This window comes from Balaenoptera borealis (genome assembly GCF_965194805.1).
Source record: "Balaenoptera borealis genome assembly, chromosome: 1".
Taxonomy (NCBI): Eukaryota; Metazoa; Chordata; class Mammalia; order Artiodactyla; family Balaenopteridae; genus Balaenoptera; species Balaenoptera borealis.
The window spans coordinates 174357295-174378851 of NC_138860.1; the positions used below are offsets into that span (position 1 = coordinate 174357295).

The 21557-nt window shown below is 37.2% G+C and overlaps 1 protein-coding gene across 3 annotated transcripts in view; it reads right to left on the reverse strand.

The window, feature by feature from the left end:
- The window catches only part of MACO1 (macoilin 1), a 56068-nt gene that overhangs the window by 22743 nt on the left and 11768 nt on the right, over positions 1-21557 (reverse strand). For 2 of the 3 annotated variants that reach the window (XM_082398319.1, XM_082398320.1), the window contains exons 2-6: positions 18231-18372; positions 16538-16664; positions 12068-12191; positions 10347-10525; positions 8600-9101 (exon numbers count right to left, since the gene is read on the reverse strand). The exons of the other annotated variant lie outside the window; for it this stretch is intronic. In XM_082398319.1, coding sequence (XP_082254445.1) covers positions 8600-9101; positions 10347-10525; positions 12068-12191; positions 16538-16664; positions 18231-18372 — 1074 coding nt within the window. The remainder of the gene's footprint in view (positions 1-8599; positions 9102-10346; positions 10526-12067; positions 12192-16537; positions 16665-18230; positions 18373-21557) is intronic. 3 annotated transcript variants of the gene reach the window in all.

The window sequence follows — 21557 nt, forward strand, 5'->3', positions numbered from 1 at the left end:
CGTGCTGCGGAGCAGCTGGGCCCGTGAGCCACAACTACTGAGCCTGCGCGTCCGGAGCCTGTGCCCCGCAACAAGAGAGGCCGCGACAGTGAAAGGCCCGCGCACTGCGATGAAGAGTGGCCCCCCGCTTGCCACAACTAGAGAAAGCCCTCGCATAGAAACGAAGGCCCAACACAGCCAAAAAAATAAAATAAATAAATAAATAAGTCAGGAGCACTTTAAAAAAAAAAGCAAATTAAAAACATGTTTCCACAGAGATACTGAACTTACTAATAAATAGAAATATGGCTCTACTACTTTTTTTTTCACTTAATAATTTCCAAATAATTTATTTTCACTTAATAATTTCCAAATAATTTAGTAGCAGCTATATCCAACATATTTAATCTAATTCTTTCTGAAATGTCATGTATTTTTACTAAATTTTACCTCTCAGCTAGTAATGATACTGTTACAAATAAATGGTCAAATGCACCTGTGGAAGCGGAAAGGCCTACTTTGGCAGCCACCACTCACGAGGAGAGCGTCAGGCAAGTCACCGTGCAGCACAGGTTGTCAATGCAGGTGACAGGTAGCACACGTAGGGAAAGCAGCCAGGGTAAAGCCCCAAAGCCCCAGTCACTGTCTCCCAAGGTCAGATTTTCTTCCACAAACTATTCCTGACACACAGCAAAATGTATTCAAATGCAAAAGAAAACAAACAAATATACCATTTTCTCTCTGGCACCAGAGATGACATACAAGCAGTCAATGCATTTTCTAACCAGGGGGATTTCCTTGGAGGGAAGGTTGGAAACATGGGATCTAAGCTCTCTCTCCAGCTACCACAAAGACAAAGAGAATGGCTAGAGCTAAGGGGGAAGAGAGAAGGCAAGACCCACCAGGAAAGATGAATAAGACAAGGCAAACTGAGATTTCCTCCGAGTTCTTGGCTGATGTGTGGCTTGTGCCTAGGTTCCTTGGCCCTGAGGAACAACCAACCCACTGGCAGAGCAAATGGCTTTTTCAAAAGTCCCTTGGAGGAGTTTTCTCCCCTTGCCCTTGTAACTTCCAGAAATTCTTAAACCTCCTCACAGCCTGGAAAAAAGTCCTGACAGAGTACTTAATTTTAAAACTTCCTGGGAAATACCAAGGAAAAGGGCTTAGAGTGGAAAGTCCTTCTATTTTTTAGAAATAAAATCAGTAACAACTTACTCAAGAACAACAAATACTTTGACACTGGATGGCAGGTCCTTGGCCTGGTCTAATGTAATATTTAGGTTTTCCACCTTCAAAAGCCTTTGAGTTGCACTGCACTGCATCTTTCCTCCCCCTGCCCCCAGCTAGTATTTTCCCTGCACAAAGGTAATATTCATTCAACAAGTATTTACTGAGCATCTACCCTGTGGCAATCACTGTGTACTGTGGCAGACAAGAAAAAAGGAGGTCCCTGCCCTCGTCAAGCTTACATTCGTTTATGGGCATAATAAGCCCGTGTAAAAATTCAAAGTATGTAGAAATACACAATGTAGAAAGTAAACATCTCCTATAATCAACTACAATTGACCATTTGGTGTATACTATTTCAAATAATTTTCTGTGTATATAAGAATGATACCTAACCATATTTTGTTAATGGTTCATACCATGTGATCTTTTTTGCTATTTCCGCCCCTTTAACAATCAATCTTGGGGTGTTTCCATTACCTTCTTTTAAGATGGGTTTCCACCTTTCAAGAGACTCCTTTGTAACCTTCCCCACTTAAACTACTGTGATTTCCCACGTAGGACTCTTTAGGGACTTGGGAGAGGGCTGGAAAGGTCCATAAAAGGCCACCTCCCCCTGGAGTCTCAGGGAATGCTCGTGGGCTCTTCCTCTGGAATTGACTGCTCTGTCTTGTTTCTTTCCCATAGTCAGGTCTCAACTTTGGATTCTACCCTCGCTTTGTGCCTACAATCTCTAAGATGACAGAACAGGGGCTTCTTGGATTCTCTTTACTTTGTTCTTTTGCACAGTTATTCACACCAAAATCATACTGAACCCACTGATTATTAAAAATCAGTATCTAAAAATATGGCCATTTCCTTTCAATGGATATATAATTTTTAATTGTGTGTAGACATCTTAAAATGTGGGAAATGAAAAATAGGAAGTAGTGTAAACTGTCTGTTGTTTTTCCCCAAACAGCAAGACCACACTAAGGAGTCTTCTATAAGGCAGAGGGTTAGATGACAATCTCAAATGCTGGTGTCTGGAGACAAGTTTAAATTCAGAAGTACAAAGACTGAGAACTGCTAGTCAAACTACCTGAGCAATCTGTGGCACCAGCAAGTCCTGTCAAAGAAGAAAGTTGGCTGTTGTTAGCTTTTGCTATCTTCGTCCCCCTTAAGAAAAACATAAAATCGTAAAACATAAACACAAGGTTTATATGGGCTAGAAAGTGGAATGAAGACCAGTGACATTTTGCTCACCTACCAGCTTAACCTAGAAAGAGATTAGTCACAAATACTCATATCACAGCTACTAAAAACACAATCAATATACTCATGGATGGATCAGAACATTATAAGGCCTATTTATAAAGTATGTTGTCATTAATCTATATGATCCCAAAATATTTCCCTAAGACCCAGATCTAGTCATATAAGTTAGTTCCTGGGTATGAGTGTAAGTTAAACACTCCTCAGTGTCAGTGAATGAGTTAAAATGTCTTAAAGTGCTTCTCTACCCCTCCTCTCCTCCTCCCTCCCCTCTGAGTCAGGGCTATCACACTTGCTTAGTGATTACTGGAAAAATCCTGATACACGTTTTCTCCTTTTCTCCCAAGGCTCTCAAGTCTCCAAATAAGCAGAACTGTATGAACAAACTAACTTATGAGTAATAACATTTTGGTGTGCTTAAAATAACCAAATGAATTTAGAGAGGAAAAAAGAGTGACTTTTCAACATACGAAAACATATCCCAGATTTCCACTTTCCACTGAAGATAACCCACCCCACCCTCACCCTCAGAACTTACCACCATGGCCATGCCCACACCCCAGCACCTCAGGCCTTCAAAGCAGTCACTGGTGGCCTTTCCTCAGGGTAAGTTGATGGTTACATCCCCAATCCTAAATTTTCCAATTCAAGGCTCTTCGGTCTGCTGCTGTCAAGCTAGGCCTACCCCAGATTTATTCCTAAAGGGCAAATTTCCTGCTGGGTGGCTCTAGGCTATCTGAACCAGACTAACTCCCACGTAGCCCTAACGAGAACTGAATTCTCAGAGACCCTGTAAGCTTTCAAGGGTATGAGTGGATGACCCCCTTCTGTTCAGAAATAAGTACACCCCTGCATCTTTGGCAAGAGCAAGAATTTTTAAAACACTTAAAAGAGCATATCTCTAGACAAATGTAAAATTAAATGAATTCTGAAATTCTAAGCATTTCTTCTATAGATTTTAGCCATGAGAGCATAAAATTTAGCTCTGGTGCCAATCCTTATGTCAGCTTTAGCTGTATGTGCATTTAAAACAAAAACACAAAAACACAAAATTTTTTTAAAAAACAGAAAAATAAAGCAGGTTGATAAAACTTTTTTTTTTAAGCAGCATGGTATAACAGCAAAGGCAGAAGTCAAGAAAGTTCGGTTCCAGTCCTGGTAACTGCCACTCTAGCTGGGTTACTTGGACTAGCCATTTACTCTTGTAGGGCTTGTTTACTTCTCTGCTAAAAAGACAGGGTTGGGGAGGCTGGTCTGTCTCTTAGAACTCCTGCAGTTCCAAAAAAAAAACCCATCATTCTAAATTCTACTCAGTTTTGTAAAATGTATCTCTACTAGGCAAACTGTGGATACTTTTCCTTCATGACTCTTCACACCAAACATTATTCAACTACGTTAAAGAGTTGATATCTTATTAAGAATAAGCACTAGAAACAAGAAAGGTTAATCTTCTGTCTTGAACACAAAAAACAAAGAAAGAAAAGGCGGGATGGAAATAAACCAAGAAGAGACTTTTGCTTCCACATTTCTACAGAATGTGGATCACTTTACATTTTGTACTCAGTTTTAAATTCTCTCCCTTAACCAGGAAATTGAAACAAGTAACAAACCCCAACAAGAAACCCCCCAGTCTTGGGCTGTATTTGAGAGGGAGCTTTGTGCCCAGTACAAACAAAAGTGTTCGCTCTTCTGCTTGCAGGCCCTGAAACTACAGGAAAGCAGCTCAGGTGTCGCACCCTGACCTGCAGATCTTAGAGTGACCACTGAATGATCACGCAGACCTGCCATGGAATATTCCACATCAAGTGAAAACCAGGGTTAGGCTAAATTGGGAAAATGATTTCAATATAATTTAGGTGAAAAAAGCAGGACACAAAAACTACACAAACATAGCGAACAAACTTATGGATACCAATGGGGGAAGGAGGGGGTGGGATGAATTGGGAGATTGGGATTGACATATATACACTACTATGTATAAAACAGACAACTAATGAGAACCTACTGTACAGCACAGGGAACTCTACTCAATGCTCTGTGATGACCTAAATGGGAAGGTAATCTAAAAGAGGGGATATATGTATACATATAACTGATTCACTTTGCTGTACAGCAGAAACTAACACAACACTATAAAGCAACTATACTCCAATAAAAATTAATTAAAAAAACCCTACACAAACACTATGGCCACAACTATATAAATTTAGTTGATGAAAATACAACAAAAATTTAACAGTGATTTGTGTCATATATTTCCTCCTTTTTCCACCTAAATTTTCTATAATTTTTTCACACTTAAAATATTTTAAAATTGACCACTGAAGAAAAAAATTGAGCAAACCTCACTCTAATTTACAGGATTCCTTTCTAACCCAGCACTTACTTAAAATAACTGATCTTCCTCATTGCTTTTTTGTTTATGTCTAGAAGTTTTCTCCACGTCAGAATTAAAAATATTTTTGGCTACCAATATTGTAAGTCTGTTTCTAAATAACTTGGGTAAAGAACTCAGAAATCAAGCTGGCAGAAATTGGGTCATTTTGTAAGATACGTATTTCTCAAACCGAAAGAGGACTTTGGAGTGGCTTTAGCAAGTTCCCAAACTTTTCCTGGGAAGGAGCCTACAGGCAACACTAACTGCCAAGTTCCCCACCTTCCCCCACCTTAGTGGATCTATCAGCATACTTTTTCTGTTACGGGCTAGGAGCAAACATCTTTGGCTTTGTAGGCCATAGAGTCTCTGGCGCAGCTACTCAACTCTGCCACAATAAAGCAGCCATAGACACTATGTAAATGAATGAGCGTGGCTATGTTTCAATAAAACTTTTTTTTACAAAAACAGGCAGTGGGCCAGCTTTGGCCTGTGTGCAGTGGTCTGCCAGCCTGTGGTGTACAGCACACTAGAGAACATCCTTGGAGCTTGGAGAGACGGTGAAAAGACCTGAAGGACTGCTTGCTCCTTCACAGGGAACAACCATCGAACCTTATTTTGACAGCCACACCGATCTCCAAGAATTCTTTGAAGGTGGTGTACTAATGAATATTCCCCCCAAAGTCAATGAATTGGTTCCTCAAATATAGTAGTTTTCAACCATGATACTGAGACAGACATAGCTATGTAGAATGTGCTGCAATTAATTTACTATTAATAATACAGTACTGGTTTTCAAATGATTTTAAAAAAAAGCTTTATAAAAGGGATGATCAGTCTTATCCTTATAGCCAGCCTGGACCTATACACAGCCTTGGGTGTACCTGCAGGAGCAAAGGACTCATGTACATACTGTCAGCCCATGTATGTTTGCATCAGAAGGAGCTTTAGAAACCACTGAGCCCAGCCCTTTCCATCTGAAGATAACAAATCCACTCTATGGCTAACAGCTCAAACATGTCAGGTTTGGATCCGTTACAGTCTTATTAATATTCATCAAAACATACATGAAGTCAAGGAAGAAGAAACAGGAGATAGCCAAGAAGGGCGAGGGATAGTGTGATAATTCGCTAGGATAGATATACTTTTCCTTTTATAAACTTTCATTGTTGTTCATCATAGAAAAACTTGAAAATGCATGAAAGACAGAAGAAAAATTAAAAGCCCCCATACTATCATGGAGCAATTAACTATTGTTATCATTTTGGTTCCTTTTCCTTCAAATCCTTTCTCTGTGTATATTAGAAAGACAAAATGTTTTTAATAAGATTGCTTTCTACTTTCTTCATGAAATATTATGTCATAAGCACTTCCCTATATTATTTAATATGGCTCAGAAATATGATTTTGTAATTTCCGTATTAAAAATCTATGGAATAGATGGACCATAATTATTTAAATTTCTCCCCTATTGTTGGATATTTATATCATCTCTTTATTTTTTATAATATTATATTAAAAGTTGAAAATAATCCTATGGAAGCTTATAAAACTATTTAAATATAACATTTTATATTTAGGTATTTGACAGTAGGTTATTGCCTAAAGCAGAGTAATATTCTGGGGCCCTTCAGATCAAGGCACATCAGAGGACACATTAGTGACCACAGGAAGAGGTATATACCCCAGGAGCAGGCACAGGAGCACTGGACCCACGACTGGAAAATGGGCCATCTGAGACCTTGAAATTCTTTACTAAAGGCAGATCAGGTAGTAGAGTCAACCAACATGACAAGTGGGGCCCAAGTGAGGTGGTATCACAAGACTGAGCCTTGACTGCTCTCTCTCTGCAACACCCTACAGAGGAAAACTGTTTTGACTTGACTGCTATTATTAAAATTGTGTAGGAGAAAGGATGTTAAAAAGATGGTGGCAGATGTTTCATTTACAGCATATAGTAAATTTGTGGGATATTCCCTTTGACATAGAAGGTCAACTAATTGGTCTTTCTCTCATGGGCAAATGGAAGAGAGTTCTCTGCTGAGTGTTTTCTCTGCAGGGTATGATGGGGCAGAATGTCAAAACAAACAGATGTGGATGCCAGCCTGGCATCAGCAACAGCATGGTATGCTTCCAAAAGTGGCAGAGGGCTCTGAAACCTCTAGAGACTTCAGCAGTAGAACCCACATATATTTCCCTTCATCTAGCTGCCAGTAAGAAGACTGAAACAAATTAATAATCTAATTCATATAATTCATAACACTAGAAACCTTCCCTCATAAATTGTCTGCTCTGAAGCAAGCCAAAGGAAGAGGAACAAAGATAACTTAGTGGAGGGAAGGAGTTACAAGTGCCCTCTTGAGTTATGTATTTTTAAAAAGCTCCTTGAAATAGTGACATTTACAGCAACATGGATGGACCCAGAGATTATCATACTAAGTGAAGTAAGCCAGAGGAAGACAAATACCATATGATATCACTTATATGTGGAATTGAAAATATGATACAAATGAACTTATTTACAAAACAGAAAGAGACACACAGACATAGAAAACAAACTTATGGTTACCAAAGGGGAAAGGGGGTGGGGAGGGATAAATTAGGAGTTTGGGATTAGCAGATACAAACTACTATATATAAAATAAACAACAAGGTCCTACTGTATAGCACAGGGGACTATATTCAATATCCTGTAATAAACCATAATGGATAAGAATATGAAAAAGAATATAGATATATATGTATAACTGAATCACTTTGCTGTACACCAAAAAGTAACACAACACTGTAAATCAACTATACTTCAATTTTAAAAAATAAAAAATAAAAAAGCTCCAATTCAGATCTCAGTTTCCAAATAGAAAGATATGAAGTAAAATGAACATATGTGTATTTTATAAAACACATAAAATACAGCAAAATTAAGTCTGAGCCAGTCAAGGTAATACAACGTTACTCTTTAACTTAAAGATGGGAAAAGGAACATTTCTGATTAAAATCCATGTCTAACACTGTGCAGATGACCCTTGAACAATGTGGGGGTCAATCCCAGTGTAATTTACAGTTGGCCCTCCATATCCATGGTTCTTCCACATCCGCAAATTCAACCAATCAAGGACTATGTAGTACTGTAGTATTTACTATTGAAAAATAAACACATATAAGTAAGTGGTCCCATGCAGTTCAAACCTGCGTTGTTCAAGGATCAACTGTATTTACCTATGGAATTTTTAGAAAGAGATTATTTTTCAAACCTAACTTTCCCAGAATTATTTGGGAGATAATTCATATTTTAAGTGGACAATCAAGAACAAGTCCAAAGTGGTAAAGGACAACTTTCTCTACCCCCACCCTCATTTTTCTATCTGTCTGACAAAGATTTGCATGAACAGGACACACACTCTTCTTTTTGTGTCTATGCCACAAGAACTTTGGATACGCAAACAGAAAAGGTCAAGGACTAAAGATATGCCTCTCAAAACCATGAGAAGAATCAAACTACATGTAAATTTGTCAAATGTGGAAAGTAATCACTGTCACCACTCACTCAGAACACTGGAAAGAGCTGGAGTCAATGCTTCTGGACAACGGCACAGGTGACCAACAAACCCATGTGAAAGAAACACTAAACGTCAAACACCACAAAGTTAATTGTCACAGTATCTGATCACAAACAATTCCTACAGGCACACTTGGAAGTGTGTTTTTCAAGACCTAAATCAAGTTTATGGAAAGTGTTGGTAAGGTCACAGCACACACACTTACCTTACCAGTGCATCTGGTTTGCTTAGCTGGTTATTAGGAATACAGTTTTCCATTAAGTCCTTGTGTGCACTTGGGCTCTTGCTAGGGCATTTCTGCTTCTTCTCGTTTTTACTAGATGAGGAAGGAATGCTCCCATTTGTGGCGCTGTGACTTCGAGGTGAGGAGTTCACAACTCCACTGGCGTTTTTGTAGTTTTTTGAGGAAGCAGTGCATGAGTCCTCTTTCAAGAGATTTTCTGTACTTCCCACGAGATCATTATTTAATCTTTTACTATTGATATGGTTTTCCATATACTCAATTTCTTGTATTTTAGAGTCTACAGGTTGTAGAATATTGTTGTTATTTATTCCAAGGTTGTGTTTTTTGGCATCTTTGTCTTTTTCTTTCCCTTTTTCTCGGTATTCTATCTCTGGCAAAGTTGTGGAGAGTTTTTTATTGGCTGGGATACCTCCGTTGTGGTGTATGAGGATTGAGGAATCCATATCAGGTAATCCTTTGGCTGCTACAATACCAAAAACAAACCAACAAGCAAAAAAAACCCACACTGGAATATTTAGTTGTAAAAAAACACAATGGATTGATTCAATAAACTGCATCATCTACACTTAGAAACTCACTACATTAAGTTGCAAACTCATTCAGAAGCAATAACCACACCACATTATGCTAACTTCAAGAAGCAAATCCAAATAAATTTGAGAAGCTGCACATTTAGAAAATCGCCATCATTTATAAACACCAAGCCATTAAAGTTTTGGCCTTGAAAATAATACGAGGATTTTATAATTAAGTCATACTTCACTTATCAGTCAAATCAAACTTGTCTATCACGGGGGTGACAGGACACAGGCAGATCATACTCTTAAAAGGTCACATTTTAAAAGATGCTTAAACAAACTTAATAATTTTACTGCAAAGAAAGAGATTAAATGAAACAAAAAGGTGTGATGTTAGGATACAGGGCATCTATCCTTTGCCTGGACTCTATCATTAAAGTAATAATAAGTCTATTATCATTTACTAGGCCACTTACAAAGAATTTTCTGTATCAGGTCTACATATTCCAACTTGTCAAAGTCTACTTGAAGAGATAATTTTGCACCACACCAGAGAATAAGACTTTGTCATATATCAACTAAAAACATGACCCTCTCAAACCAAAGAAAACTGGTATTGCTGTCAATTCATCTATTGAATTGGTTATATATTCATGAGAGAGGTTGTATTAGAAAAAGGTCAATCTGAGATCCATGTTGCATTATACAAACCATTTAAAGTGAGACCTAGCCATCTTTGCTCTATTCAGAAGAATTTTGACTTATAAAACAATTATATATGTTTACATCTCTATCTTGCTTATACTTTGGTTCTTGGTTTGCTTCAATTACAAATGCACATAGTTATATACACTGTTTTGTTACTGAGAATAAATATTTTAAAATATTTATAACAAATAAAATATTAAAATAGAAAATAAGCTATAAAAATGAAATATATAAAAATAATAAAATAAACGTATTTAAAAGCACATGGCCTTTAGACACTAGGTAGAAAACATCACACACATTCTGTATTTCATGACCAAACAAAGCAACAGCCCTGAAGAGGCACACCGGAAAACAGGAAAAGCCTTGGTAATTTTCCAGAGCCCTAGCAACTTTTCTGAAAAAAACAAAACAAAAAAAAAACCTGACAGACAAAATAATGACTAACCTATTGAGTCAATAGCTTTAGAGTAAAGACCTACCTTCCTCGGCCTCTTTTTCTTGCTTTTGTAGCATCTGTTGCTCTGGGGGGAGGGCTTGTTGAAGAAGCTGCATGTAAAATTCGTTCTCTTTTTGCACTTCCTTTTGCTTCCTCAACCGCATTTTGTAGCTTACATAACTTTTGAAGCCAAAGCCCAAAGTCACCACAGGGTACCCAATACTAGAAAGAAGACAATCCCGCCAGTAATTGTAAGTTAAAAACAAACAACACGTGCATCAAGCACATGAGGACACCTATGACTGAAATTAAGAAATAAATTCTAGATGATGATGACAGTTGAGCATTCAGTAAACACACTCGTAGTGTGTAATGCGTGCTGTGGAAATCAGAGGCAGCTGGCACGTAGAACAAACCCCCAGGGAACAGCAGGACTGCTGGACCGTAAGAGGCTGCCCATCAGACTTTGGCATTCTTCAAATGAACTCAAGGAGTTACCGAAGGGACTGATGGATACAGTGGCTAATGTCTTTGATTAACACTGAACTGCCTTATGCATGATTAGAACTTAGGCATCTGTATGCTTTTAAAAACTAACAGGGTAGAGATTTTATCAGTGGTCATAAGTAAACATTACAAGTGTTAAAAAATCAAAAGGACATCATTTGGTTTTTAATACTAGAAGACAGGGTCAAATTCAGGTGACTAATCTTCTTGCTGCCTGAGGGGTACTGTCACCAGCTATTCCTGGAAAATTAGTTCATACATAAACACTCTATCAAACATAAATTCAAGCATCATTTAACTAAGTATCTGATGTTATCAGTGCCAACATTTGGTTTGTACCAACGAATTAAACCAGCTGTACTTACAACTCTAATCTCTGGGATAAAAAGTTGAAATATTTTCATTCAACTCATCAGTCTGTCTAATATCATTTCAAAGTCTCTGAAAACACTGTTGAAACTCATATTAAGCTTCATTAACATGAAAACAACAATTATAATTAGTCTAAACCTGATCACACCACAAATTTAAAGTGACAAGTTTTACTGACCAGGTTTATTTAATTCACTTGTTTGTGAAAAGACTTCAAACATATTGGAAACTATTTTTTTGTTGTTGATTCCTATTTGTTTTGGTTTCTGCCATAAATATTAGCAAAAATTGGTGTATTTAAAAGAAATATACATTACGTGGTTATTTCCGCAATAGATATAAACAAGAATCAAGCTCATTTTAAAACACGTTTCATGGTTTAAGGTTAAAAATAATATTCCTTAAAAAATTATTAATAATATTCTCTTACTTTTGTAAATAGGCAAAGGAAACTGTAAATTCACTTAAGCTCCATGAAATAGCCATATATTTCATTAAGACTTTTTGGAATCATTATCTGATTACAATAAAAATAGATAACATGTATCAGACACCTATGTGCTTGGCATTAAGTTAAACACTTTACATATATCACCTTATTTCATCTTTCCCATGACACCCCATGAGACAGGTTCCCAACATATAGGTAAGAGAACTAAGGCTTAGAGAGGGTGACATATCCAAGGCAACAAAGCTGCAAGGGGGCAGAGCTGGGATTCAAACACCCATCTGCCTGACTAGAGGGCTCATGTTCTTTACCACACCATGTTACGTTGTCTTCTGGATTCATGTAATATCTTTGAGAAAAAATTTACAATTGAAATTACCATTCTACATTGAAAACACTGAATTGGATTACAGATTAAGAATACACATAATACTCACCAGTGAGCAGCAAATGGACGACAAAGGTCTACATGAAAATTTTTGAGATCTTTAAATCTAATTGCTGCTTCAATATAAACAAAGAGTATCCAGAGGGATACTGTGGGCAAACACACTCCCCTTTCTGTGGGAAAGCAGCAGAGAGACAAGCATCAATGAAACATTAACTAATATAACAGATGGGTTGTTTGGGAGACTGGTTCAACTACAGTAACTTTAAGACTTTCAAACTCGGGACTTCCCTGGTGGCACAGTGATTAAGACTCCGCGCTCCCAATGCAGGGGTCCTGCGTTTGATCCCTGGTCAGGGAACTAGATCCCACATGCATGCTGAAACTAAGAGTTCGCATGCCACAACTAAGGAGCCCGTGAGCCACAACTAAAGAGCCCACCTGCTGCAACTAAGACCCAGCGCAACCAAATAAATAAATTTAAAAAAAAAGACTTTCAAACTAATTAAAAAGCAATATGATCCAAACTGAAAGCTTTTGTATGACAAAAGATGCCTGGAATCACAGACAAAAATAAAAACAAGCATTCCGGCAGAAAATATTTACAATATATGTAAAACAAAGAAGTCATAGCCCTAGCATACAAAGAGCTCCTACAAATCAATAAAAAGTCAACTGAAGAAAAAAATTTGAAAGCCATAAAAGAAAAAATATAGATGGCTAAAAAACATGTGAAAAGATGCCAACTTCATTACTGATTAGGGAGATAAAAATTTTTTAAATGAGACTCTATTATTTTAACCTATCAGATAAAGCAAAAATTTTAAAGATGGGTAATAGTATAGGGAAGATATGTGAAAGCCTTCCTTCTCATACTCAGCAATAATATAAATTGGGGCAACTTTCTTAGAAGGCAATTTGGCAGTATAATTAAAAATACTTATATCTTTGACCCAGAAATTCCAATTCCAGGAATTTACCCTACAGAGATACAAAAGAGCCCTGGGAAAAATGTGTAAGAATATTCAATGTATTATTTGCAATAGCAAAAATTAGGATTTAGAATTAACTTAAATGCCTATCAACAGGAACTGTTTAATTATGATAAATCTATATAATGAAATATGATGCAGCTTTTCAAAAGGATGAAGATCTGTACTACCATAAAATGATATGTAAAAAAACACAAATTCTTAAGTAAGAATGAGTTACAGCAGTAAGGAATGTTTCTGACATTTAAGTATTACTCAAAAAATTTTTTTTCTTAACTACGAGCTCATATTCCTTCTGTAATTAAAAACAATTTTCAATGTAGGAAAAAGCAACTTGCAATAGAATAAATAAAACTCAAATAATGAGATAATTTTCACTGGGCTTTAGAATCAAAGTCTGTAGGGTATGTCCATCTATGTCAGGACATGACTAATAATGAGATATTTCATGAAGATAGACCACAAAGGCATGAGATCCACTAACTCTGGAAAGATCTCCTTTGAGACCATATAAAGCTAGCAAGTTACAGAAGAGAGAACTGGAGGGAAAACTCAGTGACCTGAAGAACTAAATGGCTTTTTTCTAAGATTCTTTGGGATGAAACACAAGAAAAATTATAGCATCTTGGTACTAGAAAGATGATCACTTAGTCCAACTTTCATTTTATGGAAGAGTAAAGTGAGGCCCAGAGTTTATACAAATTGGGTCCAAATCACAGAGATAATAATGAATCTGCTTCTAAGGAGAACCTAAATGCCCATAGACCTAGTCCATAAGGTAAGAAGATACTCAAAGCTCTGTGAAGGCAGCTAATGGTCTCAACCATTCTTACAGATTTAATGTACTGGAAAAAGGGTATTTTCACAATGTAGGAAGACAAACAGCAACCCTTAGGATAATGCATTTTCAATTTCATTTCAAAATGCATTTTAAAAAATGTATATTCTGTACTCCCTATATTAATTTCTAAAGTTATCATAAACAAAATAAGCATATTACAGAAAAAATAGAAAAATTTGGATAAACTACCCATATTTCTACACCTATCAAATAAATAAAATCAAACCACGTTGAAAATATTTTTGAGCTAGTATAATAGTTATGTTGTACATACAGTTTTTTTTTAGGTATTCTTTTGGCTTCTGTTATGTATGTATGTATGTATGTATTTAGGTCATGCTGTGCGGCATGTGGGATCTTAGTTCCCCAACCAGGGATCGAACATGTGTCCTCTGCAGTGGAAGCGTGGAGTCCTAACCACTGGACCTCCAGGGTAGTCCCGTACATACAGTTTTATATCCTGTTTTCTCCCTCTTAATAGCAAGGAAAAAAATTAATGATATAATATTTTCACTCTTTTGTGGCAATATATAATTTCATCAACCATTCCTAATATTCTTAAGAAACATTTAAAATTTTAACAACTGAAAGAGAAATTAACCCCAACCTATAAAAACTGCACTTATATTTATTGGGCCTAATAAGAACACAAAGTTAGTTTTTTTTGTTCACTAATCATTCCAAATTAAAACATACTTCATAACTTAGGTATTCCAACATGCATTTCTGAGCCTAGAGCTACAGAGAGGCCAATATCATTTATAACATTAGCTTCATTGCTGCCCTGTGGGTCACCCACTGAACTCCAATAGGTTCTATTAATAGTTATATGAGTAGTTTTTTCTCAACTATTAAGACATTATTAAAGTAATTTAGGGAATCATTATAGTTCATCAGAGTCAGAGATTATCTGAGCTCAAAGGCTCCCTTAAACACTGTCTAGATTACTCTACCCTCACATGACAGAGAAGAAGCTGAGACCTAGAGAGAATGACAAGTATAAAGGGCAACTCACTCGAAACTGAGGGCCAGGACAAGGAAATACAAGTAAAAACTGGTATATAGGAAAATCACTTTAACTAGAGGAAAGCAGACTAAGGAACCAGCATGCTAGCTTATAAATTCAGTCAGATATGAGAGAGCGCTGAAGATGGAGAAAACAATGCTCAAAGTGGATACTTTAAATAACAGAGCTGAATTGTGTCTTCTAACATGGGACAACATCATCCTTATAGCATTTAGAGAAGAGAATGAATGTTGCTCCAGAGAGCTTTTATTAGTTGGTGCTCCAACAGCGGTCAAAATTCTACAGGTTGCAGCTGGGCCTAGGAATCAAGTTTCATGCAGCTTTGCAGAGAAATGTGACGATCTGAGAGCCAATCATCACATCCCCATGCGTCCCATGTGCAGGCTTCATAGTGGACTGGAGTTATCAAAACATCTCAGCTCATCTTAGTTTGTAATAGCAAAAGAATAGCTCTAAGAAGAAGGGAGGTGGCCATGTAGCTCCACTCAAGTCAGAACATACCTGAAATAGTACATTTTGGTTTAGAGAGCCACTAAGAACTAGGGAGATCAGAATGGTGCAAGTGCTTAAAATAACATACAAGGAAAAGCTGATGAAATCGGAGATGCTTTGTCTACAGAAAAGAAGACAAGAGGATATGACAGTGTCTTTAAGGCTCTAAAGAAATGTTAACATGGATGGAAGATTATACTCATTCAGAGTGGCTCTAATGAAGGGGTCCAATGTTTGGACTAGAGGGATGGTCTGTAAGCCCTTTAAAATTAAAAAAAAATTTTTTCTGTATATTCCTATCTGTTTTTCTGGGGAAAGCCCTTTATATCCTCTAAGTGATCAGTGAGTCCCAAGACAGTCAAGACATGCTGGGTCAAAAGTGTAAGGAGGAAAATTCTGGCTCAGTAGGAGGAAGAATTTTCTATTCCAGTTGCCCCAAAACAACAGTAGTAAGTTCCTTGTCACTAGATTTTCAATCAGAGATTAAAGCACCATGTGCCAGGGATGCTGTGGGGACTCTTATGCCAAATAAGGGTTCAACTAAATGACTTCTGACATTCCTTTCAATACTGAAGCTGAAGGAACATTCTTCCTATTTGGCACATGGCTGTCTTCAAGTCCACCTAAATAAAAATTGCTTCAACTTTTTTTAAAAAATGGATATCTGCATAATGAGAGTTGGTAACTGAAATGTCTACAATCAAAATATCAAATCATAAAGGCTTAAAGTTTTGATTCAATAATAAAAAAAAATATTTTAAAGGTATATTATAATCTATTATGAAAAGGGGTCTTTAAAATGTCCACATTTATACATTACCAAATGTAAAATAGATAGCAAGTGGGAAGCAGCAGCACAGCACAGGGAGATGAGCTTGGTGCTTTGTGACCACCTAGAGGGGTGGGATAGGGAGGGTGGGAGGGAGATGCAAGAGGGAGGGGATATGGGGATATACGTATACACATAGCTGATTCACTTTGTTATACCGCAGAAACTAACACAACATTGTAAAGCAATTATACTCCAATAAAGATGTTAAAAAAAGAAGGATTAAAAAAAAATGTTCACATTAAACTCAACTCTAAATAATTTATTCAAGGAAATCACCACATTAAAAAAGTTTGAATCTAAGATTTCTATCCATCTAAGAAACCATTAAAACTTACCTGTGTGCCATACGTACTGAACCCACACATATGTACTAGCAGCAAAAAAAAGCCATTGTATGGGGATGAACAGCAGACATATTATATTTGACGTGAATGCTACACAAACAAAAAATACTGAGAAGGCCTAAAGGGAAAAACAAAATAAAAAACATATCTTAGAACATGTTAATTTCAAACAGAGATTATTAAAAGCACGTTGGACATAATCTCTGAAACTGCTATGCAATAACTACAGAACAAGTTACAACAGGAAATTTTAAATATTTAAAATCACCCATATAAAAAGTAGTCGTTAATTTAGCATTAAAGAGTAATCCTATTTATGGCCTCATATCATGAAGAACTGGACCAGAACAAATTGAGGTTGATTCACAGTGAGTTTACTTGGACTCCACAGGTGGGTTACCTAAAAGAAACAGAATTTTAACACAGAAAAGGCTCCTCTCTCCTCACAAAATATTACTAAAGAGACTCATTCTTAAAGGATAGGCTGTTGGAGCACAGATGAAACACAACTGTGGCAAGAATTACACTGATGTTCATAATTTTAACAATGCAGCTTCCTCTGGACACATCATTATCTATTACTAACAGGACATGAGCTCGAAACCATCTTTTCAAGGCATGGATTTGCTCTGACCAAAGCACCAGTCCTGGGTAGAAGAGGTACAGGTTTAAGATGTGGCTCTGGAACACAACAGAACTACAGGTCAACCAAGGGAGCAAGCCCAGGCCTATGCCCTTGCTCTAATCCAGTAGTTCTCAAAACATGATCTGGGGATCCCTGGGGATCTCTGAGATCCTTTCAGGGAGTCTTCCAGGTAAATAATTTCATAATAATACTAAGGCATTATCTGCCTCTTTCATGCTCATTTACTCCGGAGTAGGGTGGTGTCTTCTAGAAGTTACACGATACGTGATATTGTAATCACCTGAGTTCACAAGTAGATATGAAAATCCAGCTGTCTTCTATTAAGCCAGACATTAGAGAGATTTTCAAAAATGTAGTCAATCTTCTAATTTTTTTTGTTTTGGAAAATAGTTATTTTTCATTTTAAACTGTAATGTGTATTAACATGTAATGGGTTTATTATTGCTATTCTTAAGTGAATTAAGTATTCAATTTTTATTTTAAATTTAAATTTTATTTTATTTTAAATAAAAATTTAAATTTTTTATTTTTATTTAAATTAAATAAGTATTAAAATTTTTTCCAGTTTTAATTTCTAATATAGTAAAAATAGATAGATGTAACCTACATAAATAAAAGCTTTTTGGAGTCCTCAATAGTTGTTAAGAGTGTAAAGGATGTGGAGCCCAAAAAGTTTGAGAACCACTGCTCTAACTCGAACCCAGTCACTAAGCCAGTGACAGTGGCTCCAGAGGTACTTCAGAGTAGAACTGGGCAATTACTGCTTTATCCACTACTCTGTCTTCCTCCTGAAATCCTCCCTCCCTCCCCTTCTTTTCACTGGAATGGTAGAGGAGGGAGTATAATGATTTGATCAGTGGGTTTAGACAAAATAGCCTTAAAGGCTAGTTTCAGTCCACAGACCCTGTTACTCAATACAGTCACCTAAGTATTGCTAATAAAATGTACTTTAAACAGTTTCACTATCGGTTATTGAAGACTTTCTTAGAAGGGTAAATAAATCTTTTACACTTGAAAAATATATATTAATAAACATACCAGTCCCTGGTATCTGAAGGAATCATAGACGCTTCTGATGAAAAGCCAAAATGGCCACAGGTATTCAAATCTGAACTCCAGGACAAAATCTGCCAGGAGGACAAGTGCCCACACTACCAGGAATTTCAGGTATAAAAACGTACTGCAAAATATAAAAGAATTCAAGGTCATTTGTGAAGAGCTAGAAAAAGAAAATTCACTGCTTTATTTAAAGAGAGACAAAAAATATCTTCCTATACTATGAAAACAATGGAGATAAAGGACAAAAAGAGATGCTGCCGTGGCCCACCTAAATTTTAAAAGCTCTGGTGTTCATTCTGAGACCCACAACTATCAAAATAAGATGATGACCCAAAATGCTTAGTTCCATTTAAGATGGAAAAGGCCCATTTAAATCTCACCACTACTTTTAAATGTGCTAAGTATCTGACTTCAAAATACCGCAACACTCTCAAAATTACAGCTTTCAAGCTGTTCTTCATTAGAAGAAATGTCATGGTTGAGTGGCTTGAAATTTACTGTTTCCCCACCCCTCAACATCTGTTTGAAGAGTCTTTGAAATTCTTGATGCACATCCCTACACGCTTGAAGAATTCTGTCTTTTTCCCCCCATTTCTCCTCTTGCCTCTCTCTATAGTATTCATCTGAATTAACCAAACAAAAACCAAATGACTTCCCAAACAGACAGAAATTAACTTAGGGAGCAGATGCCAATCACTTCTAAGGGCTGTGAGGGTACCAAAATGTACATTAAAGAAAAAAACCCTGAAAGATCCCAGCCTTGCTCTAGCTGAGATGTTAATGTGTGCTCCCACTTCCCTTTGGACTTACGTTAAACAGAAACACACCCTGGTAAGCCAGTCAGAACACATATTTAACCACTGTGATATCTCAAAGCAAGGTAAGGACCTGGATTAAAAAATATATTTTTCATATAATCTAAAAGCCCATTCTTCTAATTCATTAGTTGTATCATAGATAACAGAAGCTTTCAGACTCTACCTATTAATAAGCCCCTAATTCTAGGTCTTTAATCTGGTCAATTCTGGAGCAGGTTAAATTTAGGTATTTTTTTTTAAAGGTTTTCTAAGATATACAGATGGGAAGTACCTAAAATTCACTTTGACTCGGGCAACAGCCTTGCATGGTGTTTTGCAATACAAACATTCCAATATTGCTGATTAAATTAGCTGTCTGAATTTACAACATGAACAATAAAATCAAAACTTTTAATAAATAATTTTGAAATATATTAAAATAAGGTACAAAAAGACTTACATTCTTGGGGGTAAAATTAACAAAAGCAGGATCCAGCACTGAGGATTCTTTCTATGCCCTATAAAGCCACACAGGTAAAAGATGTCAAGAACAGACACATATGACCCTTAATGTTACAGTATCATAATGATACATAATTTGCAACTAGGGTCAATTTCTAATACTAATTTTTGGTAGAACTTCTTTGGGCACGATAATAAGTTTTGATTAAGAGGTTTGCTGTAGAATCAAGGAACCCAAGGCAAACCACAACACAAGCTTGAATCTTTTTTTTTTCCCCCCATATATTTCTTTATTTATTTAGAGGCTGCATTTGATCTTCATTGATGCGCGCGGGCTTTCGCTAGCTGCAGCGAGTGGGGGCTACTCTTTGTTGTGGTGCACGGGCTTCTCACTGCGGTGGCTTCTCTTGTTGCGAAGCATGGGCTCTAGGCGCGTGGGCTTCAGTAGTTGTGGCACGCGGGCTCAGTAGTTGTGGCTCGCAGGCTCTAGAGCACAGGCTCAGTAGTTGTGGCGCACGGGCTTAGTTGCTCCGTGGCCATGTGGGATCTTCCCGGATCAGGGCTCGAACCCACGTCCCCTGCGTTGGCAGGCGGATTCTTAACCAGTGCGCCACCAGGGAAGTCCACAAGCTTGAATCTTAAGTCCCACCTTTTAGTTTCATTTCATTAGAGTCATGTTAGCCAGATGAGGACAGAGCTCTCATTCTCATTCATTAAATCCATCACTGATCCAGTGGAGAGTAAGGCATAGTTTGTTAGAAAGAACAACTGAGCCACCCAGGCATTCAGTAGCACAAATCTAGTTTGAAACTAGATTTCCAAGCTTGGCTTTAAAAGTGAAAGGTTTTTTCCTTGCTTCTAGAATTGTTTCTAGGTTTTAAAGAAGAAATAATAGCCTTTCATCCGTATTCCTAAGGCATTTAAGAAATGGCATGGAAATGTATTTACTTCTCTGATGAATCCTTCTCCCATGGGGCTGTGTCTGGAATGTAGCCGAATAAGACATGGTGGGTGCCTCATCATGTCTAGTTGTCGCTATTCCCCAAGTGGAGAAGACAGAGTTCTACCAGCTGCTCTCTGCCCCAAATGCTCCCAAGCATGGCAGGATCCTAGTCTAGCTGGCAACATACCATTTCACTGTTTAGAAAGCATTATCCTAAGAATGGCAGCCTGTTGAATACTTTTTAATAACTCAATCATTTAAACCTAAGGCATTACAAAAACGATCATCTCTGTTACAGTGACTACTCATTTTCAATTCTGTAACTTCAAGGGGGTTCCTTTTTATATATTTAATTTCTTTTCAAACAGCTGCTTTCATACCTCTGATGTTCCTGGACACCCAGTTCTTATGGAGTCACAGTTTGGAAGTACAGATATCTATGGAAACTTGATCTTTCACAAACATGTGCTATACCCTCAGCTTTCCTCAGGCTCCCCTTCTAGGTGGGCCTGCCTCTAAAATCAAGAGGCAATCTTAATTAACAGTTGATGTTACTCTAGGACTAGTTTTAAACTTTATAGATTCATTTCAATCTAATAGAGTTTTAGAAAGTTTAAGACAGTTGCCTGATTCAGTATTCACTGAGCCTTCTATATCAGTAAATTATGCCTATCATCCTTCTATAGGTACATGTACAAAAGTTAAAAGACAAGTAAACTAAAATGACTGCTCATCAGTGTAGAAAACCTGACTAATTCCTTTCCTTCCATACTCTGAAGGTCGTAAGATTTTGCCAAATCCAAAGAGATGACATTCTAAAGGGGGAGAAAATTTTAGACAGGGTTTTTTTAAAAAATAAATTTATTTATTTTATTTATTTTTATTTTTGGCTGCATTGGGTCTTCGTTGCTGCACGCAGGCTTTCTCTAGTTGCGGCGAGCGGGGGCTACTCTTCACTGCAGTGCGCGGGCTTATCATCGTGGTGGATTCTCTTGTTGTGGAGCACGGGCTCTAGACGCACAGGCTTCAGTAGTTGTGGCATGCGGGCTTCAGCAGTTGTGGCTCGCGGGCTTCAGCAGTTGTGGCTCGTGGGCTCTAGAGCGC